Source organism: Phoca vitulina, unplaced genomic scaffold (assembly GCF_004348235.1).
Source record: "Phoca vitulina isolate PV1807 unplaced genomic scaffold, GSC_HSeal_1.0 scaffold7, whole genome shotgun sequence".
NCBI lineage: Eukaryota > Metazoa > Chordata > Mammalia > Carnivora > Phocidae > Phoca > Phoca vitulina.
In genome coordinates, this window is record NW_022589710.1 from 28,547,292 (window position 1) to 28,571,191 (window position 23,900).

The 23,900-nt window shown below is 37.7% G+C and overlaps 1 protein-coding gene and 1 non-coding gene across 2 annotated transcripts in view; both read right to left on the reverse strand.

The window, feature by feature from the left end:
- The window catches only part of DLGAP5 (DLG associated protein 5), a 37,428-nt gene extending 16,145 nt beyond the window's left edge, over positions 1 to 21,283 (reverse strand). The window contains exons 1-12 of the mRNA XM_032404600.1: positions 21,179 to 21,283; positions 19,361 to 19,599; positions 15,419 to 15,612; positions 12,916 to 12,978; positions 11,216 to 11,300; positions 10,992 to 11,114; positions 10,163 to 10,233; positions 7,346 to 7,620; positions 6,379 to 6,506; positions 5,907 to 6,030; positions 3,074 to 3,159; positions 2,171 to 2,331 (exon numbers count right to left, since the gene is read on the reverse strand). Coding sequence (XP_032260491.1) covers positions 2,171 to 2,331; positions 3,074 to 3,159; positions 5,907 to 6,030; positions 6,379 to 6,506; positions 7,346 to 7,620; positions 10,163 to 10,233; positions 10,992 to 11,114; positions 11,216 to 11,300; positions 12,916 to 12,978; positions 15,419 to 15,612; positions 19,361 to 19,598 — 1,548 coding nt within the window. The 5' untranslated portion in view covers position 19,599; positions 21,179 to 21,283. The remainder of the gene's footprint in view (positions 1 to 2,170; positions 2,332 to 3,073; positions 3,160 to 5,906; positions 6,031 to 6,378; positions 6,507 to 7,345; positions 7,621 to 10,162; positions 10,234 to 10,991; positions 11,115 to 11,215; positions 11,301 to 12,915; positions 12,979 to 15,418; positions 15,613 to 19,360; positions 19,600 to 21,178) is intronic.
- Positions 11,641 to 11,747, reverse strand: LOC116633474. The gene has a single exon (XR_004299737.1). It is a non-coding gene; the product is annotated as a U6 spliceosomal RNA (small nuclear RNA).
- Positions 21,284 to 23,900: the final 2,617 nt, after the last annotated feature.

Below are 23,900 nucleotides of genomic sequence, written 5' to 3' on the forward strand. Positions count from 1 at the left end.
GGGCTGTACAGCATTGGACATTATGATGTTTCCTTCACTTTTTCTCTACTGATTCATCATTTTTGCTTTTTATTTGCTTAGCTTCTATGTATCTATCATCAATTCACCTCCCAAGTCTATATAAACCTCCTCTTAACACAATTTAAAAAGCAAACAAATCAGGTATTATATTTAGGTCAGCTTCACAGAGACCAATCTCACAGAGCCCTGTATCCTCCTGCTCGAACCTCAACTACTGCTTCCTAACCGCACACCTCAACTCACCTCAGCCCCATTCCCTTAGCCCCCATCTGGGGATCAGTCCCACCTCCTCCTGCTTCTTGGTTTACTCCCTCATTTTTGTGAGATACATTCTCACTTGGTTTCCTAAGAAAGGGAACATGGGAGGTAAAATTTGAGATGCTGGGTGTCTAAAAAGTGCCTTTTCACCCTCACATGTGATTGGCTGGGTACAAAACTCCAGGTTGGAAGTTATTTTCCCTCAGAGGTTTGAGGGCATTTTTCTCTCAGCTTTCAGTGTTTCTGTTGAGAAATCCAAGGCTATTTTGATTCTTGACGCTTTGTATAAAACTTGTTTTTTTTCGGGTGGGAGGATAGGTTAGCCTGGTGATGGGTATTAAAGAGGGCACGTTCTGCATGGAGCACTGGGTGTTATACACAAACAATGAATCATGGAACACTATATCAAAAACTAATGATGGTGATTAACATAACAATAAAAAATTTTTTTTAAAAAAAAACTTGTTTTTTTTCCTCCCTGGAAGTTTCTAGATTTTTCTCTTCATCCCTAAAGTTGTACAATCATATTTAATAATGTGCATTGGTGTGGGTCTACTCTGATTCACAGTGCTAGGCACTCAATGGGCTCCTTCAATCTGGAATTCAGGTCCTCCAATTCTGGGGAAAATTTTAAACTATTTAATTGATCATTTCCTCTCTGCTATTTTTTCTATTCTCTTTTTCTGGAATTCCTATTATTTGGATATTATATTTTGTAGACTGGTCCACTTAATCTTCTTATCTATTTCTTATGCAGTCTCTCTTATTTTACATCTCTCCCATTTTATGGAGTATCTTAACTTCATATTCCATCTTTCTATTGAATCTTACATTTCTGCTCTAATAGTTTTTAACTTCAAAGAGTAATTTTTGTTGTTCTTGGAATGTTCTTTTTTTAATAGCTGTTCTTATTTGGCAGATGAAATGTCTGGTCTCTTTGAGAATATTAACACTTGCATTTAAAAGTTCTTTTCTCCTTTATTATCCTCATTTCCTCCTTCCAAAAAAGCTTTCTTCCTGGGTTGCTTTGACTTATTTTCTCCCCCCAGGTTTGAAGCTTTTATCAAATGTCTAATGATTATTGGCTACTAGTTCCTGAAATAGTATTTTATATGTTCATCTCTAAAATAAGATCAAAAAGCTAGAAAGTGTCATCTCCTCCCATACCTTTCCTGATCTTCCTAGTGATTCCCACTATCATAGCACTTTGTACATTAGAGTGAAATTATATGTTGTGTCTGACTTGCTAATAAGCTACAAACTTCTCTGGGAGAGAGAATGTGCTTTATTTTTCAACTCCTGGTACAATGCCTGGCACACATTAAGAACTCAACAATTGCTAGATGATCTGAACTAGTAAAGACTAAATTTGCTCATTTTTCTCAAATGTAGAGTCATCATAGTCTATGCAACAGTTGAATATAATCTCAATTTCCAAACCATATAGAAATGATCCTGACAACATGGAGAAGAGGTGGACATCAGTTATAAAATTTAGACAGTGCTGGGGTGTGATGGTGGCTCAGTTGGTTAAGTGTCCAGCTCTTGGTTTTGGCTCAGGTCATGATCTCAGGGTTATGAAACTGAGCCCCATGACAGGCTCCATGCTCAGCGGGGAGTCCGCTTGAGATTCTCTTGCCCTCTACCCCTCCCCACCTTGCTCATGCTCTCTTTCTCTCTAAAATAAATAAATAAATCTTTAAAATTTAGACAGTGCTTTACAGTTTATAAAGATAATATCTTTAATATTTCATTTAATAATATCTAATATCTCATTTAATATTACAGGTACCTAAAAAGCAGCTCCCATTACCCCCATTTTATTTTTGCTAACCTCCTTTTCAAAAAGACCTACTCGGAGTTAATACACTAAAAATGCTTGATCACATACCTGAAAACTAACCATATCCCAAAATCCATCCAGATCTGTACAGGTAGTCTCCTTTTCACCTCGTTTATATTCACAATTGTCCACCAGTCCTTCAAACTGCTTGAACCTTTCTTTCATGAGGAGTCTTGTTTGCCCAACTGCTGTGCGAATAAGATCTTTAGCTAAAGGAAATATGAGGTTTTTGAAAGTTAAAGGACAAAACTGGACCTTTATTGCCAGCCCACCAGATGATAAGAAGACCTCACCGTAAATACCTCGGGCTTACAGAATCAAATTCTTACCTTAGTAAAACAAAAAATATCACTACAAAACTTTGTTTTACAAATACTGAGCATTCACTATCTGCTTCAATTCATGCTAAAAATTAGCAATATTCATTCTCATACATACTTCTGCACAATCAACAGCACTATACCTTTCCTTGTGTTTAATAAGAATTCAACCACAAACAACCCATCAGACATCAGTATCTATGAAACGCTTCACACTGATAAAACACAAATAATTTTTTTTTCTAAACAGCTTCCCCAAATAAGTAAGATTAAGGAACTTCCCTGAAAATCTGTTCCATATTGATTTAGGTAACTTTCATTCAGAAAAATATTTTTGTTTAATTAGACAATACCAGTTACAGATGTCACTCATAGTTATATCAATCTAATAATGGGCAAATGTCTAATTTTCAGCAATAACAATCAATATTCTAATTACTTATATCTTTTAAATCATGTCCATTTTAGTACAGAGATAGCAGCAAACGTATGTTGAGATATGAAAAATTCTTGCTGCTTTGAATAACAATGTAACCAATTCAGTTAGACAACCCTAGATCATTGTTTTGGATAAATATAACCATATTTAAAAAACCAAAACTAAAACAAAAAAATATAAATGTTCCCTCACCATCATCTGGAATGTCCAATTCAAGCTTCCTGTCCCACTCAAGGCAGTGTGAAGTTAATTTCTCAGTTTCTGACTGAAGAATATTTCTAAAATTAGGACATACGTTTCAGTTTTACAAATGTTTCTCATACTAATACCTAAGTATTAGCATTATGACACACGTAACATTAGGAAGGTATAAAAGAAGGTCACAATGTTAATTTTTCAGAGTTGATGCTGATTTTATGAACTGTGATTCATTAAAATCCACAAATACAAGTTGATACCCTGTGTCCCTCTTTCTACACCTAAAACTTATGCAAATCGTTAATGCCAAGAGCCCACTTTTCACACTAATATTTCCAATTTCTTCCAGTCTTAGACTTTACAGAATCAGATGTTCCTTACTTCTCTGTTATTAGTTCTCTGTTATTGACCATGGAACTAAGACCAACCCAACTCTCAAGAGTAAGTTGAAGCTAAAAACTGTAAGTATGAAATTACAGTGATAGAGCCTTACAGATTCTCTGTAATTATTTAGGCTGTGCTTGCTACTCCAAAGGCAGTGGTTCTCAAGAGGGGTCAATTTTGTCCCCTCGGACACATCTGTCAATGTCTAGAGGCATTTCTGTGTCATGAACTGGAGGAGCACTACTGGCCAAGGATGTTACCAAACAACCTACAATGCAGAAGATGGTCCCCACGACAATTATCTGGTCTAAGATATCAATAGTGCCAAGGTTAAGAAACACTGGCCTAAGGTAAACGTAATCTGTTTCTTTATAAAAAGCATCCTCACAGGAGAAACTGTGGATAGTTTTTGTTTCTTAAAAGAAAACTTTACCTATTTATATCTCATGGCATGACAGAGGATGAATTAATTTATGAGAAAAGAGACCTGGCTTAGATCTGACATTATTTAGTTGGGTAAATTGCTTTTTATCTCAATGTCTCATAGTTGAAAACACAATGGATTAGCTAATCACTAAAATCCTTTACAATTCTAAAATTTCATGCCCTAAAAATAATTGAAGTGGCTTTCAAACATACAAAAAGATATTCATAATAGAATAAATATTAAGACTACAGGCAAGAGAGTATTTCTTATCTACTTTATTGGCAAAGCTCAAAAAATTGTTAACATTGTATTGGAAAAGGTATGAGAATGTTCTTCCTACATTCATTCATGAATAACAGTATGGGAGCGCCTGGGTGGCTCAGTTGTTAAGCGTCTGCCTTTGGCTTGGGTCACGGTCCCAGGGTCCTGGGATCGAGCCCCGCATCGGGCTCCCTGCTCCGCGGGAAGCCTGCTTCTCCCTCTCCCACTCCCCCTGCTTGTGTTCCCTCTCTCGCTGTCTCTCTCTGTCAAAAAAATAAATAAAATCTTGGGAAAAAAAAAAAAGAATAATAGTATGGGGGCTGGCTCAGTCAGTTAAGTGTCCGACTCTTGATTTCGGCTCAGGTCATGATCTCAGGGTTGTGAGATGAACCCTGCTTAAGAGTCTCGCTCTCCCTCTCCCTCTGCCCCTTGCTCACACACATGCTCGGTCTCTCTCAAAAAAAAAAAGAGAGAGAGAAAGAATAGCAACATGTACATAAATATGTATGTGTGCATGCCTGCACGTGAACTATAATTTGGAAAATTTAAATACTGACTGGATATTTTATGACATTAAGTAATTATGATTATGTTAACACAATAAGTATTATGGTTATGTTAATAGGAGTCTTTAACTTTGAAAAATACCTACAGAAATATTTATGAAGTGATATGATTATATGGGATTTTCTTAAAATATCTTGAGTCAGAAGTATATGGGAATAAATAGGAAACAAGACTGACCATGAGTGATGGGGGTTGTGTACAAGTCCCTGCACTTTCATATAGGTTTTAAATTTTCCACAATAAAAAGCTTAAAAAAAAAAGAATAGCAGCATGTAATCATTTCCTGTGTAATGTGAAATGTTGGAGTCTTTCTCCAAATGCAGTCCTCTGATTTGTTTCCAAGGCCTATAGGGGACAAGGTTGAGGTTCCCCAAACAGGATATTAATTTTCACTCTTCACAGTTAGAGAAAAGTAATCGTATCTTATGATTTAGTAGGCCAAAGAGCTTCCTACCATCTCCCACTATCCTTGTTTTGTAAAATAAAGATTAACTTGGTTTCTTTTGTAGGGGGGTGGGAAGTATGAGAAAATAGGAACTGCCCATACCTTGCTGACATATTTTCACATGAGAGAATTGGAAAGTATACAAGGTTGTTCTTTACAGGCTTGAGTGTATTAGTAAAAGACCCAACTCAATATAAATAACCAGCAACAGCAATTTACTACTAAGTAAATTGTGGTACATCTACATAATTGGATACTATATGGTCACTAAACACACACACATACCCACACCCACAAACAAAACAACAACATGGAAAAGCTCTTTAAGTATTAAAATGGAATGTCTCCCACAATAAACATTAAATGAAAACAGAATAGTAAGCTATTGTTTGTATAAAAAAAGGAAAAGATATCCATGTCTGTCTATATATATATATATGTTATCTATCTCTCTGAAAGTTTTCACAAAGCATGAATAACACTTGCCTGCATGGAAGGTTTGAACTGTGAAGTTAGGAGACAGTTGAGAAAGGGCTTCTCACTTGTACCTTTTTCTACCTTTCAAATTAGAAACCACATGAATGAAAATACTAGCTACTGAAAAAATAATTAAATTTTAAAAAATAAATGAAAATCACCCAGAGTCTAATTCATCTATTATATTAAGGTTAAAATAGTTTAATTTTGGTTTCAAATATCTACACATTAATACAAAGTCTTACACTAGGAACAAATGGACAAACCTGAAATATGGCACATCATGGTGGGGCTGAGATATCTGATCTTCATTTATTTCAAGTGATGGGACTTCTTTTATTGTAAGGCCATTTGAAATTTTAGTAGTCTCATCTTTATTTAAGACATATTCTACAAAGAAAACACCACATATAAATTTCAAAGCAGCAATTTTTTAAATGACATCCCCTACAAAAGACAAATTTTAAAAATCCTTCCATTCTTTTGTTGTTAAATTTTAACATTTTATTTCTGCTTCAATGATTTCATTTACATCTCTTCTAAAATGTCTCAATAATTTCATCTCTTCAAATTTATATTTATTTCCCCCCTTTCTTCAGTCTGCTTTCCTCATTCCAACTCTCTGTCCAGATGTCTTTCCCCACGTTTCCCATCTCTTCTGACCCTGTGGGGCTCTAAACAAATCTCTGATAAATCACAATCCAGAAAGAAAGTAAAAATTTAATTAAAATACCATACCTTTATTCGAAACTGTTAGAGAACCCAAAGGACATTGTAGTTTATCTGAATCTTGATGTACTGTCTTTGCAGAGTAAGTTTTATATTTTTGAGCCAAAATTTCTTCTGTCACTTCTTGAGTCTTATCACTAAAAACATTAGCAAAAATAAACTTCATGAAGCATGAATCCTATACATCTAATTGAAGGATTTCAAAATTACATTGCTTTAAAAAACCAGGAATAAAAATAGAAATGTATAATTTTTTTTTAAGTTTGTTTAATCTCTACACCCAATGTGGGGTTTGAACTCATGACCCCAAGATTCAGAGTTGCACGCTCTTCTGAGTGAGCCAGCCAGGTGCCCCAGAAATATGTTCATTTTAAAAACAATATATCTATTCCAGGGCAGAAAAATTTAAACACCTATATAGTGGGGATGTCCATCTTTACTAATTGTAATGAGGTCTAAAGATTTTGAAAATCTCTTAATGAAACACTTAAGAGTCTTGCCGCTGCTGAGCAGTTTGCCAACAGCTAGTCTGCAAAACAATCTTGCCTTTTAAAGATTCCAAATGATCCCCACTACCTGCCCCTAGCCTACACTTTGCAAGTTAATCATTTTTGCCTTTAGAGGTAATTTTTCTAAGCAAAAAAACACAAACAAACAAAAACCCATGTCTGAGCTACAGTATTATAGCAATTACTTCTTTCTAAAAATTTATTTCTAAGTGTTATAACAAAGTCACTTATTAAAAGCAATAAAACAAATTGTATTGTGAAAATAATATTAGTAACAATGCATAGGAAATATCAAAACTGTCAAATTGATTATTGTAGCCTTCTGAAGAACCTTTTTTAAAAACCAAATTTTCATGATATATAATTAACTATTTAAATAAGAACTTTTGAAAAGCGCAGACTAAATCTAAGAAAGGCATTTGTTACCCATCTTCGCAAGAAATTCATTATTAACATTACATTCTTACACTTCTGTTTTTAAAGGGGTCCAGGTATAACTGGGTGTCAAGAAAGCATTGGCACTTCTGGGAGTCATAGGTGTTACTTGATAGGTCTTCAGACCATCCAGGGGCTGAAACACAAAATCCTGAGGTGCGAAGGAATTCTTCCCTTTCATTTTTGCAATATTTGTCTTAGGTAAGTTCTCCGTTTTTTGTAAGACTCCATCTGGATCCATTCCACTTGTTGCACTGGTTTGTGAATCCAAAGTATTTTCTTCACTATTGACTTTAAAAGAAACAACCTAGTTGTGAGTAAACAGAATAGAGTGAGAATTCCTCTTCTGGGTATATATTTGAACAATTTTTACAGGACTGAAAATGTGAAAGCTGAGATATATGTTGCACAAACATAACTTAAAGAGACAAAAACAAATACAATGAAATGTATACAAGGAATCAGAAGACCAGCTACACTAAACCATTGCTATGATCCAGAAAGAGAGAGAACCAATCCTCATTATAGGAATAAATAACAGGTTTTAGGTGTCACAACAAATTAAAATATAGGAAAACTGAGGTGGAAAAATTTACTCATCTAACAAATACAGACCTCTTTTTACTTAGATTATGCTGATAATTACAATAGTTTCAGAATCAGAAATCCAATGTTTCTTAAATGACTACTATTGTCAAGAACCAAATCCTTTTTGTAAATAATCTAGGATTATTATAAATAACCTTGTCATATGAGCAAAACTATTTTTCAATGTTCCACAATTAGATGAACCATATAAAATGTGAAGCATATTTTCTTTTTCAAGTCAATATAATTACTTGTTTTTTCTTCACTTGAGATATAATTAACATATAACATTATATTAGTTATAAGTATATAATATGAGGGGCGCCTGGGTGGCTCAGTCGTTAAGCGTCTGCCTTTGGCTCAGGTCATGATCCCAGGGTCCTGGGATCGAGCCCCGCATCGGGCTCCCTGCTCAGTGGGAAGCCTGCTTCTCCCTCTCCCGCTCCCCCTGCTTGTGTTCCCACTCTTGCTCTCTCTCTCTCTCTGTCAAATAAATAAATAAAATATTTAAAAAGAAAAAAGTATATAATATGATTCAATATTTGTATATATTGTGAAATGATCAGGATAAGTGTAGTTAACAACCTTCGCCATACATAGTTAATAGAATTTTTTTTCTTGTGATGAGAACCTTTAAGATCTACTCTCTTAGCAACTTTTAAACATGCAATACAGAATTATTAACTACAGTCATTATGGGATATAGTACATCCCCAGGACTTATTTATTTTGTAACTGGAAGTTTGTACCTTTTGACCCCCCTCATCCATTTCATGCACTCATTTAAACATAATTTTTAGAAGTTTCTACGTTTCTGATTTTCAACAATTTGTAAACAGAGACCAGAGTATTTCAACCTGGACAAGAATTTAAGGGTGACATTGTCCCTGAGGCCAACATGGCAGTGAAAGTAAAAACCTAGGTTAACCCATAAGGAGGCAATCAATCTTAAGGGAAGAACTATGAGATCCAGCTGCTTGCTTGTGAAGAATTCGTCCTATACTGCCTTTCTTGGAGGAGCTAGGTTTGATTCTTGTAAGAATTTAGCCAGGTTTCTTACATTCCGGCAGAACTTTTATTTTTAAGGTTAAGGAATTGTAATGTGGATCATAAGCCAAGGAATTGGGCCCTCAAATTGGTGGCTCTTTTTTGAAGACTCTACTAGGCTCTGTGCTAGATGCTATCAGAAATTTAGGTTATTTCATGGGACGCCTGGGTGGCTCAGTCTGTTAAGCGTCTGCCTTCAGCTCAGGTCATGATCCCAGGGTCCTGGGATTGAGTCCCACATTGGACTCCTTGCTCAGCAGGGAGCCTGCTTCTCCCTCAGCCTGCTTGTGCTCTCTCTGACAAATAAATAAATTAAATCTTTAAAAAAAGAAATTAAAAAGAAATTTTTAAAAGATTTTATTTATTTATTTGAGAGAAAGAGAGACAGCATGGGGGTGGGCAGAGGGAGAGAGAGAATCTCAAGCAGACTCCATGCTGAACGTGGAATCTGATGTGGGACTCAATCCCAGGACCCTGAGATCCTGACCTGAGCTGAAACCAAGAGTCGGATGCTTAACCAACTGTGCCACCCAGCTGCCCCTAGGTTATTTCATTCTTAGAACTACTTTATGTAAGGGGCGCCTGGGTGGCTCAGTTGTTAAGCGTCTGCCTTCAGCTCAGGTCATGATCCCAGGGTCCTGGGATCAAGCCCCGCATTGGGCTCCCCGCTCAGCGGGAAGCCTGCTTCTCCCTCTCCCACTCCCCCTGCTTGTGTTCCCTCTCGCTGTGTCTCTGTCAAATAAATAAATAAAATCTTTACAAAAAAAAAAAGAAAACAAAACTACTTTATGTAAGTATTGCATGTTAGAGATGGGAAAACAAACTCATAACTTGCCCAAGGTTAACTAGCTAATTGGAAGCAGAGACAATATTCAAATTCATGCCTAATGAATCCAAAGTCAAAACATTTCACCCTACTCCATCTTATAGCTTAGTGAATTTCCATGTGAAGGTTTCTGTCAGCTGTGTTCCTGTATTTCTCTATCTCCCATTAACCAAATTATGCTTTCTCTAGCTATAAAGCTCTGAGGATGTAATACCTGAAAGACAACAACAACAATAAATCCTTTTGATGCTTCCTTATGGCTCAAGACGTTTTAACACACATGTAGCTTAACCCTCTTGAAGCAGTTCTGTATGCTTAATTTCAACTTTATGAAAATAGCAATGAGATTTTCAAAGTATCTAGAAATAAACAGATGTTTATACTCTACCTTGTCAGGTTTTGTTTCTATCTTTTTGGCAGGTCTTCCTTGATTTGGTGCCTTTCTTTCTGTTTCATTATCTAAAATAAAAGTGAAAAAAGACAACCATTTTGACTAGATGGAAAATGCTGCTTTTAAAGTACTAGGTAATTTGGAAAAGGAAAAAAGGCAACAAAAGGAATGTATATCTTAAAGGATTTTTTGATTAAGAGTCATATTATAAAACGAGATAAAAATAGATGAAACTTCCTGCCAAGTATAGGCCATCTGTTTTCAAAACAAAACCAAGGTTAACACCTTGCCTCTGACTATCAAATACGTATTTGTTATAGAAAATTAGGAAAATAAAGAAAAGCACAAAAACCACAATATTTTAAAAAAGAACCCAAGATTACATTACTCAATAAAAATCACGGTTGTCACTTTAGGGTATGTTTTTCCAGTTTTATCCTAGGTTCACATATTCACATACATATTTTAGGATTGTGATCATACTGGTCAGAATTTCATCTGTTATTCTTTGCCCACTTAATATATCATGTTCTTTCACAACACTGTTCTCCAATGTTTACATTATATGTTGCCAAATGGATGGGCTGTAATTTATTTGGGCCATTAATTTTTCTCTTTGAAGCGCTGCTAACACCAATTCAGGTACTTCCACCTTTGAGCATCCACTGTGTGTGGGTGCTGAGGCATGGAACCTACCTTAGGAACTGGAATCTCCTATTTCCTCGCCTCTTATTAAGAATCCTACATGATGATTTTTAAAACTGAACACAAAAACCTCAAAGACCAAAACATTCTAGATCAGTCACTGGTCAGAAATAGTTCTTACCATTGGTAGCTCTTGTGTCTGGCTTTCCTGTTGTAGTAGAGGAGACTGTTCTGGCAATCTGCTTTGCTGCTTGAGAGGCTGATCGAGTCATTCTCACCGATGTGGTCATTACAGGCTGTACAACTGTGGGAAAAAATAATCAAACGCTTTTTGTAATTATTACTGTTGTGGCAACATCAGAGCTTATAATAAGATATATAATAAAATAACTGTTAAATTCCTACCTTTTTTCTCTTTGTCCGACACTTTTCTTTCAGAAGTTTGTCTCTGACCAGGTCGGATTGCTCGAACATCACTCCCGTTATTCATCTATTTAAAAGATTAGGTGTTATGTGATTTAATTGCATAATGAATCAAATTGCCACTTTTTTGGGGGGGGATTAGTTTTCAAGTCATTTTATTAATTCAACCATACAAAGACCACCCACCACCTTATCTCTGCCACCCCCACTTTCTTCCAAAGTGGAGTGGCGTAAGAGGGAGAGAAGGATTGAGCAGACCCCATCCCCCAGGAGCCACTTACAAAAGGCGGAGATGGTGGGGGAGGGGGGACACATCACAAAAATAGCAATGGATAAATGAGGGGAAACAGAACTACAAACACAACATAAAGCTGAGGCAGTGGCAGGGAGGGCGGTGGGGGGGGGGGGGGGATATGGAACACTTCATGAATTTGTGCGTCATCCTTGTGCAGGGGCCATGCTAACCTTCTCTGGATCATTCCAATTTTAGTATATGTGCTGCCAAAGCAAGCACTCAAATTGCCACTTTTTTTATTATTATGTTATGTTAATCACCATACATTACATCATTAGTTTTTGATGTAGTGTTCATGACTCATTGTTTGTGTACAACACCCAGTGCTCCATGCAATACGTGCCCTCCTTACTGCCACATTTTTTTTCTGTAAATTGACCCCTCATCTGAAATCTGACTATTGTAAATGACCCGGCAAAAAAATCTACTTCCCCAAATAAAATGAGATGAAGAAAAAAGTTTTCCATTATATAAACTTCCTCACAGCTTTAGAATCCTAGACTTTAGAAAATGCTAATAACCTAAGCTATTAAAAATAGCTGACTATAATCTTCTGAGAATCCTTAAACATTCCAGGCTTGTTTTCACTTCAAGACCTTTGAACTGGGTCTAGAAACTTCTCCTGGAGAGAAAGCTCTTTCCCATGGTTCACTCTTCCACTCCTTAAAGACTTCACTTAAGATGCCACCATCTCAGCGAGGCCCTGCTTGACCACCCCAATCAAAATTCCACCTGACACCTACTCTAGTACTCCCCTTCTCCCTTCACTCTTTTTTTTTACCTCTATAATACTTACAACCATCTGACATACTATATACTTATTTTTTTAATTGCCTATCTCACATGTAAGTTCAATGAAAACAAGGAATTTTTTTTTATTTTGTTCACTACCATACCTTAGAGAGAAACGTGGTAGTGACTCAAATGTTATTGAATACATGAAATTCAGCTTCCTCACCTGATGAAGAGGCATACTATTTTCTTCCTTGCCCACATCACTTTATTTTAGTAATCTTCCTAATAATTTTAATCATATGGTGTTTTGAAGACCCATAAATTTATAACACTCACCCTATGTGCTTTATATCCCTATCTACATTTTATGATGACATGGAATGCGTAACAGAAGCCCAGTAAACAAAAGAGTGTGACACAAGGTTTAGCATACATCTCACAAGGGATGTCAGGCAAAGATATTTTAAGTATTTCCTTAGTAGCCAAGATGGTTTTATGTCACCATACCAATAATATTGATTTTGGTACTATTAACTCTAGCAAATTAATCACCACACTTAAAACTGGTATTAGATTAAAAACTAATTTACTCTGAGAAAAAAAGTACAATTTGTCATCTTAGTAACAATTACCTACTAACTGTCAACTATACCTTAGTCTGCTCCATTTGGTCTTTGGCCTTTGACCTTGTAATCCGTACAGAAGATGGAACAGCCTTAAAACAGTCAAAGAAAACAAAGTTAAAAAAAAATGAACTGGCACAAGTTTAATTTCATGTCTCTTTATGAAATAAAGTTTCCATTTTAAAGTTAAATTTTATCCTTGATCATTTATGGCAAAAAGATACTTGCCAATTTGAATTCCTATTTTTTCTGCTTCTGGCTTGACTTAAATTACATTTAAATTAATAGCTTCAAAACTTACTTCTCAGTGAGCTGGAAGAAGAAATTTCAAGCCATATTTTCCAGTTATTTGAATCCTCATTAATATGATTAGCTGGACATATTTAGAAGGGGGTAGATGAACAGACTAGAGTTTTAGGATCTTTTGTTTTCTGTTTAATGAAAAGATACTGTACAGCTTACTCTCCCAGCTTTGACAGTTTACCTTCAAGTCTCATGATTATGCATTTCTCCACAGTCAATAAGAAAATGGAGACTTGGTCACAAAATGTGGAAAAAATCTAGCATGAGAAAGGCTCATTAAAAAGTGGCAAGATGGGGCTCCTGGGTGGCTCAGTTGGTTAAGCAACTGCCTTCGGCTCAGGTCATGATTCCAGAGTCCTGGGATCGAGTCCCGCATCGGGCTCCTGGTTCAGTGGGGAGCCTTCTTCTCCCTCTGCCCTCTCCCCTCTCATGCTGTTTCTCTCTCTCCCTCTCTCTCAAATAAATAAATAAATAAATAAATAATTTTTTTTAATCTTTTTTTTTTTTTTTTTAAGATTTTATTTATTTATTTGACAGAGACAGTGAGAGCAGGAACACAAGCAGGGGGAGTGGGAGAGGGAGAAGCAGGCTCCCCACTGAGCAGGGAGCCCGATGTGGGACTCGATCCCAGGACTCTGGGATCATGACCTGAGCCGAAGGCAGCCACTTAACGACTGAGCCACCCAGGCGCCCAATAAATAAAATGTTTTAAAAAAAAAAATTGGCAAGATATTTATCAACTATGTAAAATGTCTTAGACATAATCAGATTTTTCCCCTAGATGAGAAGTCATTTTCTTCTCCAAATCTCAGGGAAAATCCAGTGCTAAAGAAATTAGGCTTTTCTCTAGATTGCAAGGCCACCAGAATTCAACAGTGGCCATCTAAATAAAATAAAAAACAATTATTGGCGAATCTTATTACTTAACACCTTGATGGGTCTCTTGTTCCCCCTACACACACTATAATATAAATATTTTTTTAAGTTTTTAATTTTATTTCCAGCATAGTTAACATACTGTGTTATATTAGTTTCAGGTATATAATATAGTGATTCAACAATTCCATACATCATCCTGTGCTCATCATGACAAGTGTGCTCCTTAATCCCCATCACCTGTTTGACCCCCTTCCCTCACCCACCTCTCCTCTGGTCACTACCAGTTTGTTCTCTAGAGGTAAGAGTCTGTTTCTTCATTTGTTTGTCTCTCTCTCTCTTTTCCTTTGTCCATTTGTTTCCCCTACATATATTTTTAACGTATTTTTAAATAGTTGTCTATAGTTTAGACCAATGATTGGTATCCTATCTCAAAAAGCCAGCTTAAATCTAACCCCTTCTAAGAGGTCTTCTTTGATGTTCCTCCAAACATAAATAATCTCTCCCTCCTCTAATATATAGAATATATTTATCTATATCATTCCACCTGAACACTATTGTATTAATTTTGGGTCCCTTCCACCTTATCCTAAGGTCATACACAAATAATAATCAAATAATCAAAGATCTGTTTAAATAAATCAATGAGATGCGTGACGCCCAGAAAAATATGCAGTATTCAATAAGCCTTTATATTATTCAATTTGTATTAAATCAGGAATGAGTACACAGTCTAAGATCTTTTATACACATCTTAAAATAGCAAATCACCAGTGACTAAGTTACAAATCCCACTGCCCCGGTTCAAACTTCATCCTTCTTGACTCACTGACCATTTTCTTTAGATCACCCATCCTTCTATGCTGGGTTTCAGTACTCTAGCCACTCAGACCAGTCCTCCTCAGTCAATCACTGGAACCTGACTTCTGCCCACTGTTTTCCTATCTCAAGAACTATAAACTACATCAAGAGACCCGATTTTCATCTTCTGAGTTACTATTATGTCATTCCCATCTCCTACCAACTAGTTAAATTAATAAAGAGAGTTAGGGGAAGTGGTTATTCTAGTTATTTAATCTCTTAAAGAAAATTCCAGTTAAGGGGCGCCTGGGTGGCTCAGTTGGTTGAGCGACTGCCTTCGGCTCAGGTCATGATCCTGGAGTCCCTGGATCGAGTCCCGCATCGGGCTCCCTGCTCGGCAGGGAGTCTGCTTCTCCCTCTGACCCTCCCCACTCTCATGTGCTCTCTCTCATTCTCTTTCTCTCAAATAAATAAATAAAATCTTTAAAAAAAAAAAGAAAATTCCAGTTAAAAGAACTATTCCTCTATATCAAATTAGGATAGTAAATTTACCTTTTTTGGCTCAGCTTTCATAGTAGTCTGGTTTGATAACAGAAAACAAGGCATATCAGGTCTATAAAGACCCACTTTAAATACTCCTCGTTTAGTTTTCTCTCTCTGCTCTTTCAATTTCTGAAGCTGCTTTTCTTCTTTGTATTTTTGGAGCATTTGCTTTCGTTGATCACCTAGAACAGTTTTCGTTGACCCTAGGCAGAAAAAACCCACAGTACATAATACATTTCAGAAAAAAAGTTAGGCAAATGTCTTAACTTCTAACTTCAACTGCTGTTGAGAAATGCTTTCAGTAACTTTTGTTAATTCCTTAGCACTCTAGCCACAAGTTATTTCAACCCCTATTCTTTTAAAATTTGTATTTCTTTTGCCTTTGTCTTTTCAAATATTTATTAACTGCTTGCTACACACTAAGCATGTATTACTTCACTTTTGAATTAATCAGCTTGTATGAGAGCCAACCTCCAAGCTGACACCAATGATTCTCACCTCCTGGCAATGATGCCCATGTGTCATCCCTGCCCACACTCAATAGGGCTGACCTGGATAACCAACAAAGGACTGAGAAATGATGGAGTGTGACTCCCAAGACTAGGTCATTAAAGGCACTAAAGCATTTGCCTTGCCCCCTCTTGGGTCACTTGCTCTGATGGAAGCCAGTGGCCTTGTAAAATCTTATGGGGACTCGATTGGCCCTATAAAGGTGTCTACATGACAAGGTTCTAAGGCCTCCTGCCAAAAGCCGACATCAACTTGCCAGTCATGTGAATGAGTCATCTTGGAAGCAGATCATCCAGTCTGAGTCAAGTCTGCAGATGCATCCCCAGACGACATCTTGACTGCAACCTCCAGAACCATCCAGTTAAGCTGCACCCAAATTCCTGCCCCACAACAATTGTGTGAAATAATAAATGTTTATTGTTTTAAGCCACTAAGTTTTAGGTTAACAAATACCCCAATATTAGGGCTACCAGTCAGTTTCTTTAGTTCAACTTAGGTTTCCACCTACATACTGTTTGTTTTAACTGGTTTTGGGAAGTATGAGGAGCTATGTGCAAGACATGCTTAGGCAGTAGGAATAAGAGAATTTCTGCCCTTGAAGGGCTCACAGCATCCTGGAGAAATGAACAGTTTCAGTCTGGTTTAGTATGAAACAAATAGGAGAATGCACACAATAGAGAATCAGAATAAATCTCCATGTGGGAAGATCAGGAAAGGCTCCTCAGAAAAGAGAATACCTGAAAAAAGTTCTGAAGAATGAGTCTATGTTTACCCGCTGGGAAAGGGTTAAAAATAATTCAGGAGGATAACTGCCCAACTAAGTAAATTTACTAAAAAAAGAAGTATGTACTTAAAATGGGTAGATTTTTTATGCCATGTAAATTACACCTCAATAAAGTTGTTAAAAAAAAAAATAAGCCAGAAAACAGAACATGCAAAAGCACAGGTGCTGAAATGGTTAACTAACAAAACCTCTGTATCCTCAACTTCTTCTCTAAATGTTCTCTTCATCTGTTGATCTAACTGAAACCTGGCTCTCCCTGAAGACAGTCTCCCCAACCTCTCCCATGGTTGACTTTTTTTTCTCTCACAATGGTGCTATCACTGGACCTAAAGAGGAGAGGTGTCCTCATCGCTGCTTCCCAGTGATTCCCTCCTCATCACTAAAAGATCCCACCTTTACATTCCATGTCATCAGATCACACTATCCAGTATCCCAGTTTGTCGTCTATAGACCCTCCAGGTTTCCTCTCGTCCCTTGAAGGCGTTAGCTCCCAGCTCACTGTCACTGTCTCCATCACTATCATTGTACAAATCTTGATGACCCCTCCAATACCTGGGCTTCTCAATTCTTAGGCTTTCTTCCCTTCCATGCCAGTATTTCAATCTTTCTCATGTTGTGACACACGTAAAAGATAATATTTACATACCACACTGGAACAAACAGAGAGATTTGCTTATGACCAAACACAACCAGCCAGAGAGAGATCTCTGACCAACCCACGTCCTCCCAGAAACGTCAATACTTTGTCACACCTGTATTCATTTGTAACACAATTGGCACCCTACTTCTCGTGCTGTGGTCCTACTGAAAAAAGCTAGTCAGTTGTCCTACAGAATGTCCTGTACTGTACATTTGTTTGTCTGCTTTCTCATGTTTTTTATTCATTCCTCTAGCCTTCATGTTTTCTACAAACTGGAAATTATATCTAAGGTTTTGATTAGACTCAAGCTCAACTTTTGGGGCAAGACTATGTCCTGAGCGGTGCTGCCGAAAACCTTGGAGTCATCCTGACTCTTCTTTATCAACCCTACATCCAATCCATTAGGAAATCCTATTGGTCCAATCTTCTAAGTATATCCAGAATGCAACCAGCTATCTTTAATGCTACCACTTCGATCAGCCATCAACTAAATTATTGCAATAGTCTCCCACTTGGGTTTTCCTGAGGCCATGCTTGCCACCCTACAATCTACTCACAACACAGCAGCCAAAGTGATGCTTCTAAGACATAAATCAAATTTACATAAACATCTATTAATCCCTTAATGGCTTCTCATTTCACTCAGAGTAAAAGCCAAAGTCCTTATGATGTCCCCTGAGGGCTCCAGGGATGGGAGCTACCCCTTATTCGTTCTTCTCTAGCCATGCTTGCCTACTTGCTTTCTCCGGAACACACCAGGCTCACTCTCACTTCTAGTCCTTTGCAAATGGAAAATAAACCAGATATTTTAATAGCATACTGAAAAGGTTAGACTTTGATTTGAGATTTTGGTCAAGGAATAGAGCATTTGAGAGGGCAAGAGAAGAGGCAAGGAGATGACTTAGGAGTCATAACATAACTGCTTCCCAGACAAAAAAATGTCTAGTTACTCCTTGAAAAGCCATCCTCTTTCATTCTATGACCCCATTTTCATTTCCTTCCAACTCCTAAGAGATGTTGCTCTTTACTTTCTCCCCTTCAACTACCAGCCCATCTCCTCTGACCTTCAAACATGCATGGATCACATCATCTCAAAAACAAAAACAAAATCCTATAACACTTTTATCTAATTCTTTTCTCTCACTTTCCTTTAGAATCACAAACATGATAAATCCAGAAAAAATCTTTTAGCCCAATACTCTCATTTACAGAATTAATTAGGCTTAAATATATAGGGTGTCTTGTAAGTGCCACATATTACACTAGTCCTGGAAACAATAAAATTGAAGTAGTGAGAGTTAAAGAACTTAGCAACCCATTTCATTCTCTATAAAACTTCTAAAAAAGACTATCTCTGTCATTTATTCAGCATTTATCCCTGCTTTATTTCACTGCAATCCAGCTCTTAATGCCTGTTATATAAATGCAACTAAATAGGAGTCCAGTGATTCCTTTTGGCAAAATTTGAAAGTCATTTCCCAATTCTCTTCCTTCTTGTCTATAGCATCCCTTGCCTTCTAAGACACTCTACTTTTATTTTTATCTTTTGCTGAGATCATTCCTTTCTTCTTTAATTGGTTTTTTCCTTCCTAATGACTACAAGTCCTTTTAGCAAATTGGAAGGGTGAATTCTTTGCTCGTCTGAGAAACGTTCCCATTGATAAGGTATCCTTATTTCTTGGATTCTTCAATCAGTTCTATTTTTAATGCCCCTTATCAATTTCTCTTGTCAATAGTTATCTTATCAAGCTCTAAAAGTAAGAACTTTAGGATTCCTATTAGGCAATATAGATAATACAGTGTTATAATACTCCATAGGTGAATGGCTTTAGCCTAGCCAGGGACTTGCACAGCCTTTACCTTAAACAAATAGCATTTAGTTGTAGAAAATACCAAGTTACCTGGAATGATGTTTCAAAACTCCATGCTTCTGTTCAGGGTTTTCGTAACCTCAGGTATTAAACCAAATTTTATTTACTCTTCAAAGCATTTAAAGTTACAATAGACCTTTACTTACTTGGCTTGACACTGGCCTTTTCTGGAACAAGCTTTTGAGATGTCTCATCTAATTCAAGAAGAATTCTACTTTCCAAGGTTGGAATGTTGACATCTTTCAAACCAAAATGTCTATTTCGTTCATATTCCTTATGTCTGTTTTCTTTTTGAGACAGTGATTTTCTATGAGCAATTCTGGTTCTAATCATGTCAATACTTAAATCCTTTCTGTGTCGACTGGCAATATGTGACGAAGACATCCTATCAGAGGAAAAAAGAGACCAACTTCCATGGATTTTTATTATTTAAAAAATTAAGATTTCAATTCAACTCCTGTCCTATCTCAGAGTCTTTGAAAATAAAAACATTAACATACAAAAAAAAAAAAAGGGAATAAGTATGTAACACTAAAGAGAGGGAAGGAAATTATCAAAAGAAAAACAAATTTTTTATTTAGTTCTAAATAGGAATTTGCGGGGCGCCTGGGTGGCTCAGTCGTTAAGCCTCTGCCTTCGGCTCACGTCATGATCCCAGGGTCCTGGGATGGAGCCCGCATCAGGCTCCCTGCTCGGCAGGAAGCCTGCTTCTCCCTCTCCCACTCCCCCTGCTTGTGTTCCCTCTCTCGCTGTGTCTCTCTCTGTCAAATAAATAAATAAAAAATCTTTAAAAAAATAAATAAATAAAAACTTGCTTGACAGATGACGTGAAGCCCAGGAAGCTATGGTCCAGAATATAAACAAGAGGCATTAGGAAGTTACAAAAATTATAAGCACACTACACTCTTCAACAAGAATAACTAAGAAAGTCTGCCGGAAAACTCCAGATAAAAGAAAAATCTGCATAAGAAATGCAACAAATTAAAATGTTACATGATTTAAAGCAATCAACAGAGGCTAAAATTGAGAATGCATATGACTTGGATGCCAATAAGATTCTTCTTCAAAAGCCATGGGGAAGTGACAAAGGACTGTGTTTTGTTTTCTTTTGTTTTTTAAGTAAACTCTACACCCAACCTGGGCCTCAAGCTTGCTGCTCGCCTAACCCTAACCCGCTACCCGGAGATCAAGAGTCCCACATTCGACCAACTGAGCCAGCAGGCACCCAAGGACTATGCTTTTCAAGAATCCTCCTCTACGATTTGATTTGCCACCTCCTGCCAAGTATTAATTTGCTGAATATTAAAGAAAAAATAAAACTTATGACTAGTTATTTTAAAATACAGCATAGCATTATACACAGCAGAGAAGGGAAGGCGAGGGAGAAAGAGAACTAACACTAAAGTGATATTTAATAATTACTTAAACACTAAAAGATAGTATTACTGCCATTATCCAGATGAGGGAAATTAACTGCTCCCGTTAGCACAGCTAAAGTGTAGTGGAGCTGGCATCCCAAGTCAGGCAGCCTGGCTCTTCGCATATATCTAAGCTCTGTTCTTTGACTTGCTGGAGTTTCTTCCAGCTTGAAAATCTAGAAATGCCTTAGTCTTGCTTGTCTAGAAGTTCTCAACCGGGGTGTTTTCAGTTTTCACGGGATCTGAGAAGAGCTACTGGAATTTAATGTTGGGGCTAACAATACTTTGCAGTACCTACTAAATACTGTCCCGCCCCAAAGGCTAATTACGCCCCGGTGGCGAAACGCTGACTACTACATGGGCAAGGGCAACAAATATTTACTCTCCTGGAGGGCTGCGTCATCAGCTACAGGAAGGACTTGTAACACGGTCCTAGAGGAGACTCCCCTGACCTGCGTCCAGCCCACCGCCTCCGTCCTCCGACCCTTCCAGAACTTCTACAAAGCGGGCCAGCTCCCTCCCGCCAGCTCCGCAGCACCCACCTACCTGAGGCAGCTTCTGGAGTAAAACCTCAACAGAACTAAAAGTAAAGGAATCCTCTGGGTCTGAAGAACCACTGCCGCCTCCCAAGCAGGAACCCCTACAACCCAGAGCTCCGCAAAATTCAAACTTCCCTCACGGAGCCTCTGATTGGAGGGGTTTTAACCAACACTTCCGGGGAAATGCCCGCCTCTTCCCTTCGAAGAGGCTTGCGATTGGTTTGCTCCTTGCGATATTTGAATTGATTGAAAGGTGAACGGACGGTTCAAAGGATGGGTGTGAGTGGAATGAATGGGCGGGTCTGCAATTGATAAGGGGCGGAGCCTGGGCCCGCGTAACTGGCGTTCGAGTCACCCCTGCTCCCAGGCCTCCAGATAACTGAGAAGGAGCGGAGAGTTTCCAGGGCTTTTTAATGTCCCTATTTAGTCACAAAAATCAGAGAGTTTATTGGACTGTTTTCCTCAACGTTTCAAAGGAAGGAATTAACCCATCAAATTTCTCCTTTAATTGTTTAGTGTCGACTTACCAAGGGTGCCAATTTTTGTTTTGTTTGGTTTGGTTTTTAAGTAGACTCCACGCCCAGGGGGTAGCCAGCGTGGGGCTTGAACTCAGGACCTGGAGAGCAAGACTTGTGCTGAGATCAAGAATTGGATGCTTAACGACTGAGGCACACAGGCACCCAGCCAGTCTTTTTTTTTCCCCTTCATTTTTTTTTTTTATTGAAGTAAAATTTAAAAACAGGAAAAACAGCTTTTTTAGTGTAGATTTGATGAGTTTTATTAAATGTAAAAAGCTGTGTAACCACTACCCAAGAGTTCCTTCAAGCCCCTTTCCAATCTCCCACCTTTTAGACAACCACTCCTCTGATGTCTATCATCATAAAAATAAAGGTGGTAGGTATTCTTTCACACCCGCCTTCTTTCATGTTTTCAAGATCCATCCCTATTGTGAGTGAATCAACATTTAGTTGTTTTTATGGTCAAAGAGAATTCAATTGTATATAATTAACAACATGGGTTTGAACTGCATGGGTCCTTTTCTACGTAGTTGTTTTTTTTTTAATAAATACAGTACTGTAAATGTATTATCTCTTCTTTATGATTTTCTTAACATTTTCTCTAGCTTACTTTCTTGTAAGAATACAGTATAATACCTATACAAAATATGTTAATCAGCTGTTTATGTTATTGGTAAGGCTTCCTATCAACAATTGACAATTAGTAAAGTTTTGGGAGAGTCAAAAGTTACACTCAGATTTTCTGCTGTAAGGGGGTTGGTACCCCTAGCCCCCTGTAATGTAAGGATCAACTGAACTTTGCTTACCCATTCACCTACTGATGGACATTTAGATCGGTCCAGTTTTTAGTTATTATTTAAAAAGTTGCTATAAACATTCTTGTACAAATCTTTTTGTGGGCATGTTTTATTTCTCTTGGGGAAATATAGGTGTGGAATATCTGGGTCGTTGAAGGTAAGCTTAATTTTATAAGAAATTGATAAGCAGTTTTCCAAAATGACTGGACCATTTTACACTCCCACTTGTGATGTATAAGAGCCCCAGTTGTTCCACATGCTTGCTAACATTTGGAGTCATCACTCTAATTTTAACCCCTCTAATGGAGGAGAAAGGCAGGCAGGGACAAAGTCCCCTCTCCCCTCAAGAGGAAACTACCCTTAAAAGGATTTTACACCACACTGGAAGGAGCCCTCCACCCTTTCCCACGTGAACAACTACCTAATAGATGAGTGCGTGGACAAAAACCTGGTTGGGTGACAGGAGTATGGAGGGTTAATCAGATTAAAACAGCCCTCCAACATTCTCATAAAAACCTCTAGTCTTAGAAAGTCTGGTGGCAACCCTTTTGGGTCCCCTCCCTCTTGGGGAGCTTTGTACTATCATTCAATAAGCTTCGCTGTGCTGCCCACCACTCTTTGCCTGGCCTACCTCTTCATTCTTCAAAGCGGCATGACCAAGAACCATGGGCACTAAAGGAAAAGAAATCCTGAAACACCTCTAGTAGGTGTGAAATGGTATTGAGTTTTAATTTTGTAGTTCCCCAATGTCTAATGATGAAGAGCATCTTTTCATGTACTTATTGACTATTTTTATATCTTGTGAAATATTTCTTCAAATCTTTTGCCTGTTTTCTTTGTTTGTTTTTGGTTTTTTTTTAAACTGCTGGCACAGAAACCAGCTAAGTGATTTTTTTTTAAGATTTTATTTATTTATCTGAGAGAGAGAGAGAGAGAGCACAAGACAGGTAGAGAGGCAGACGGAGAAGCAGACTCCCTGCTGAGCGAGGAGCCCACGCGGGACTCAATCCCAGGACCCTGGGATCATGACTTGAGCTGAAGGTAGATGCTTAACTGACTGAGCAACCCAGGCGCCCCTTTTGCCTGTTTTTTAAAATTGGGGGTTATCGTTTTAAATTTGGTTGTCTTTATTTATTTTTTTAAAGATTTTATTTATTTATTTGACAGAGAGAGACGCAGTGAGAGAGGGAACACAAGCAGGGGGAGCGGGAGAGGGAGAAGCAGGCTTCCCGCCGAGCAGGGAGCCAGATGTGGGGCTCGATCCCAGGACCCGGGGGGCGCCTGGGTGGCTCAGCCGTTAAATTTGGTTGTCTTTAAAGTATTCATTTGTAGTAGTTCTATCTCTTCTGGATATAAGTCTTTTGTCATATTATAGATGTATTTTGAATATATTCTTCCAGGCTATTGGTTGACT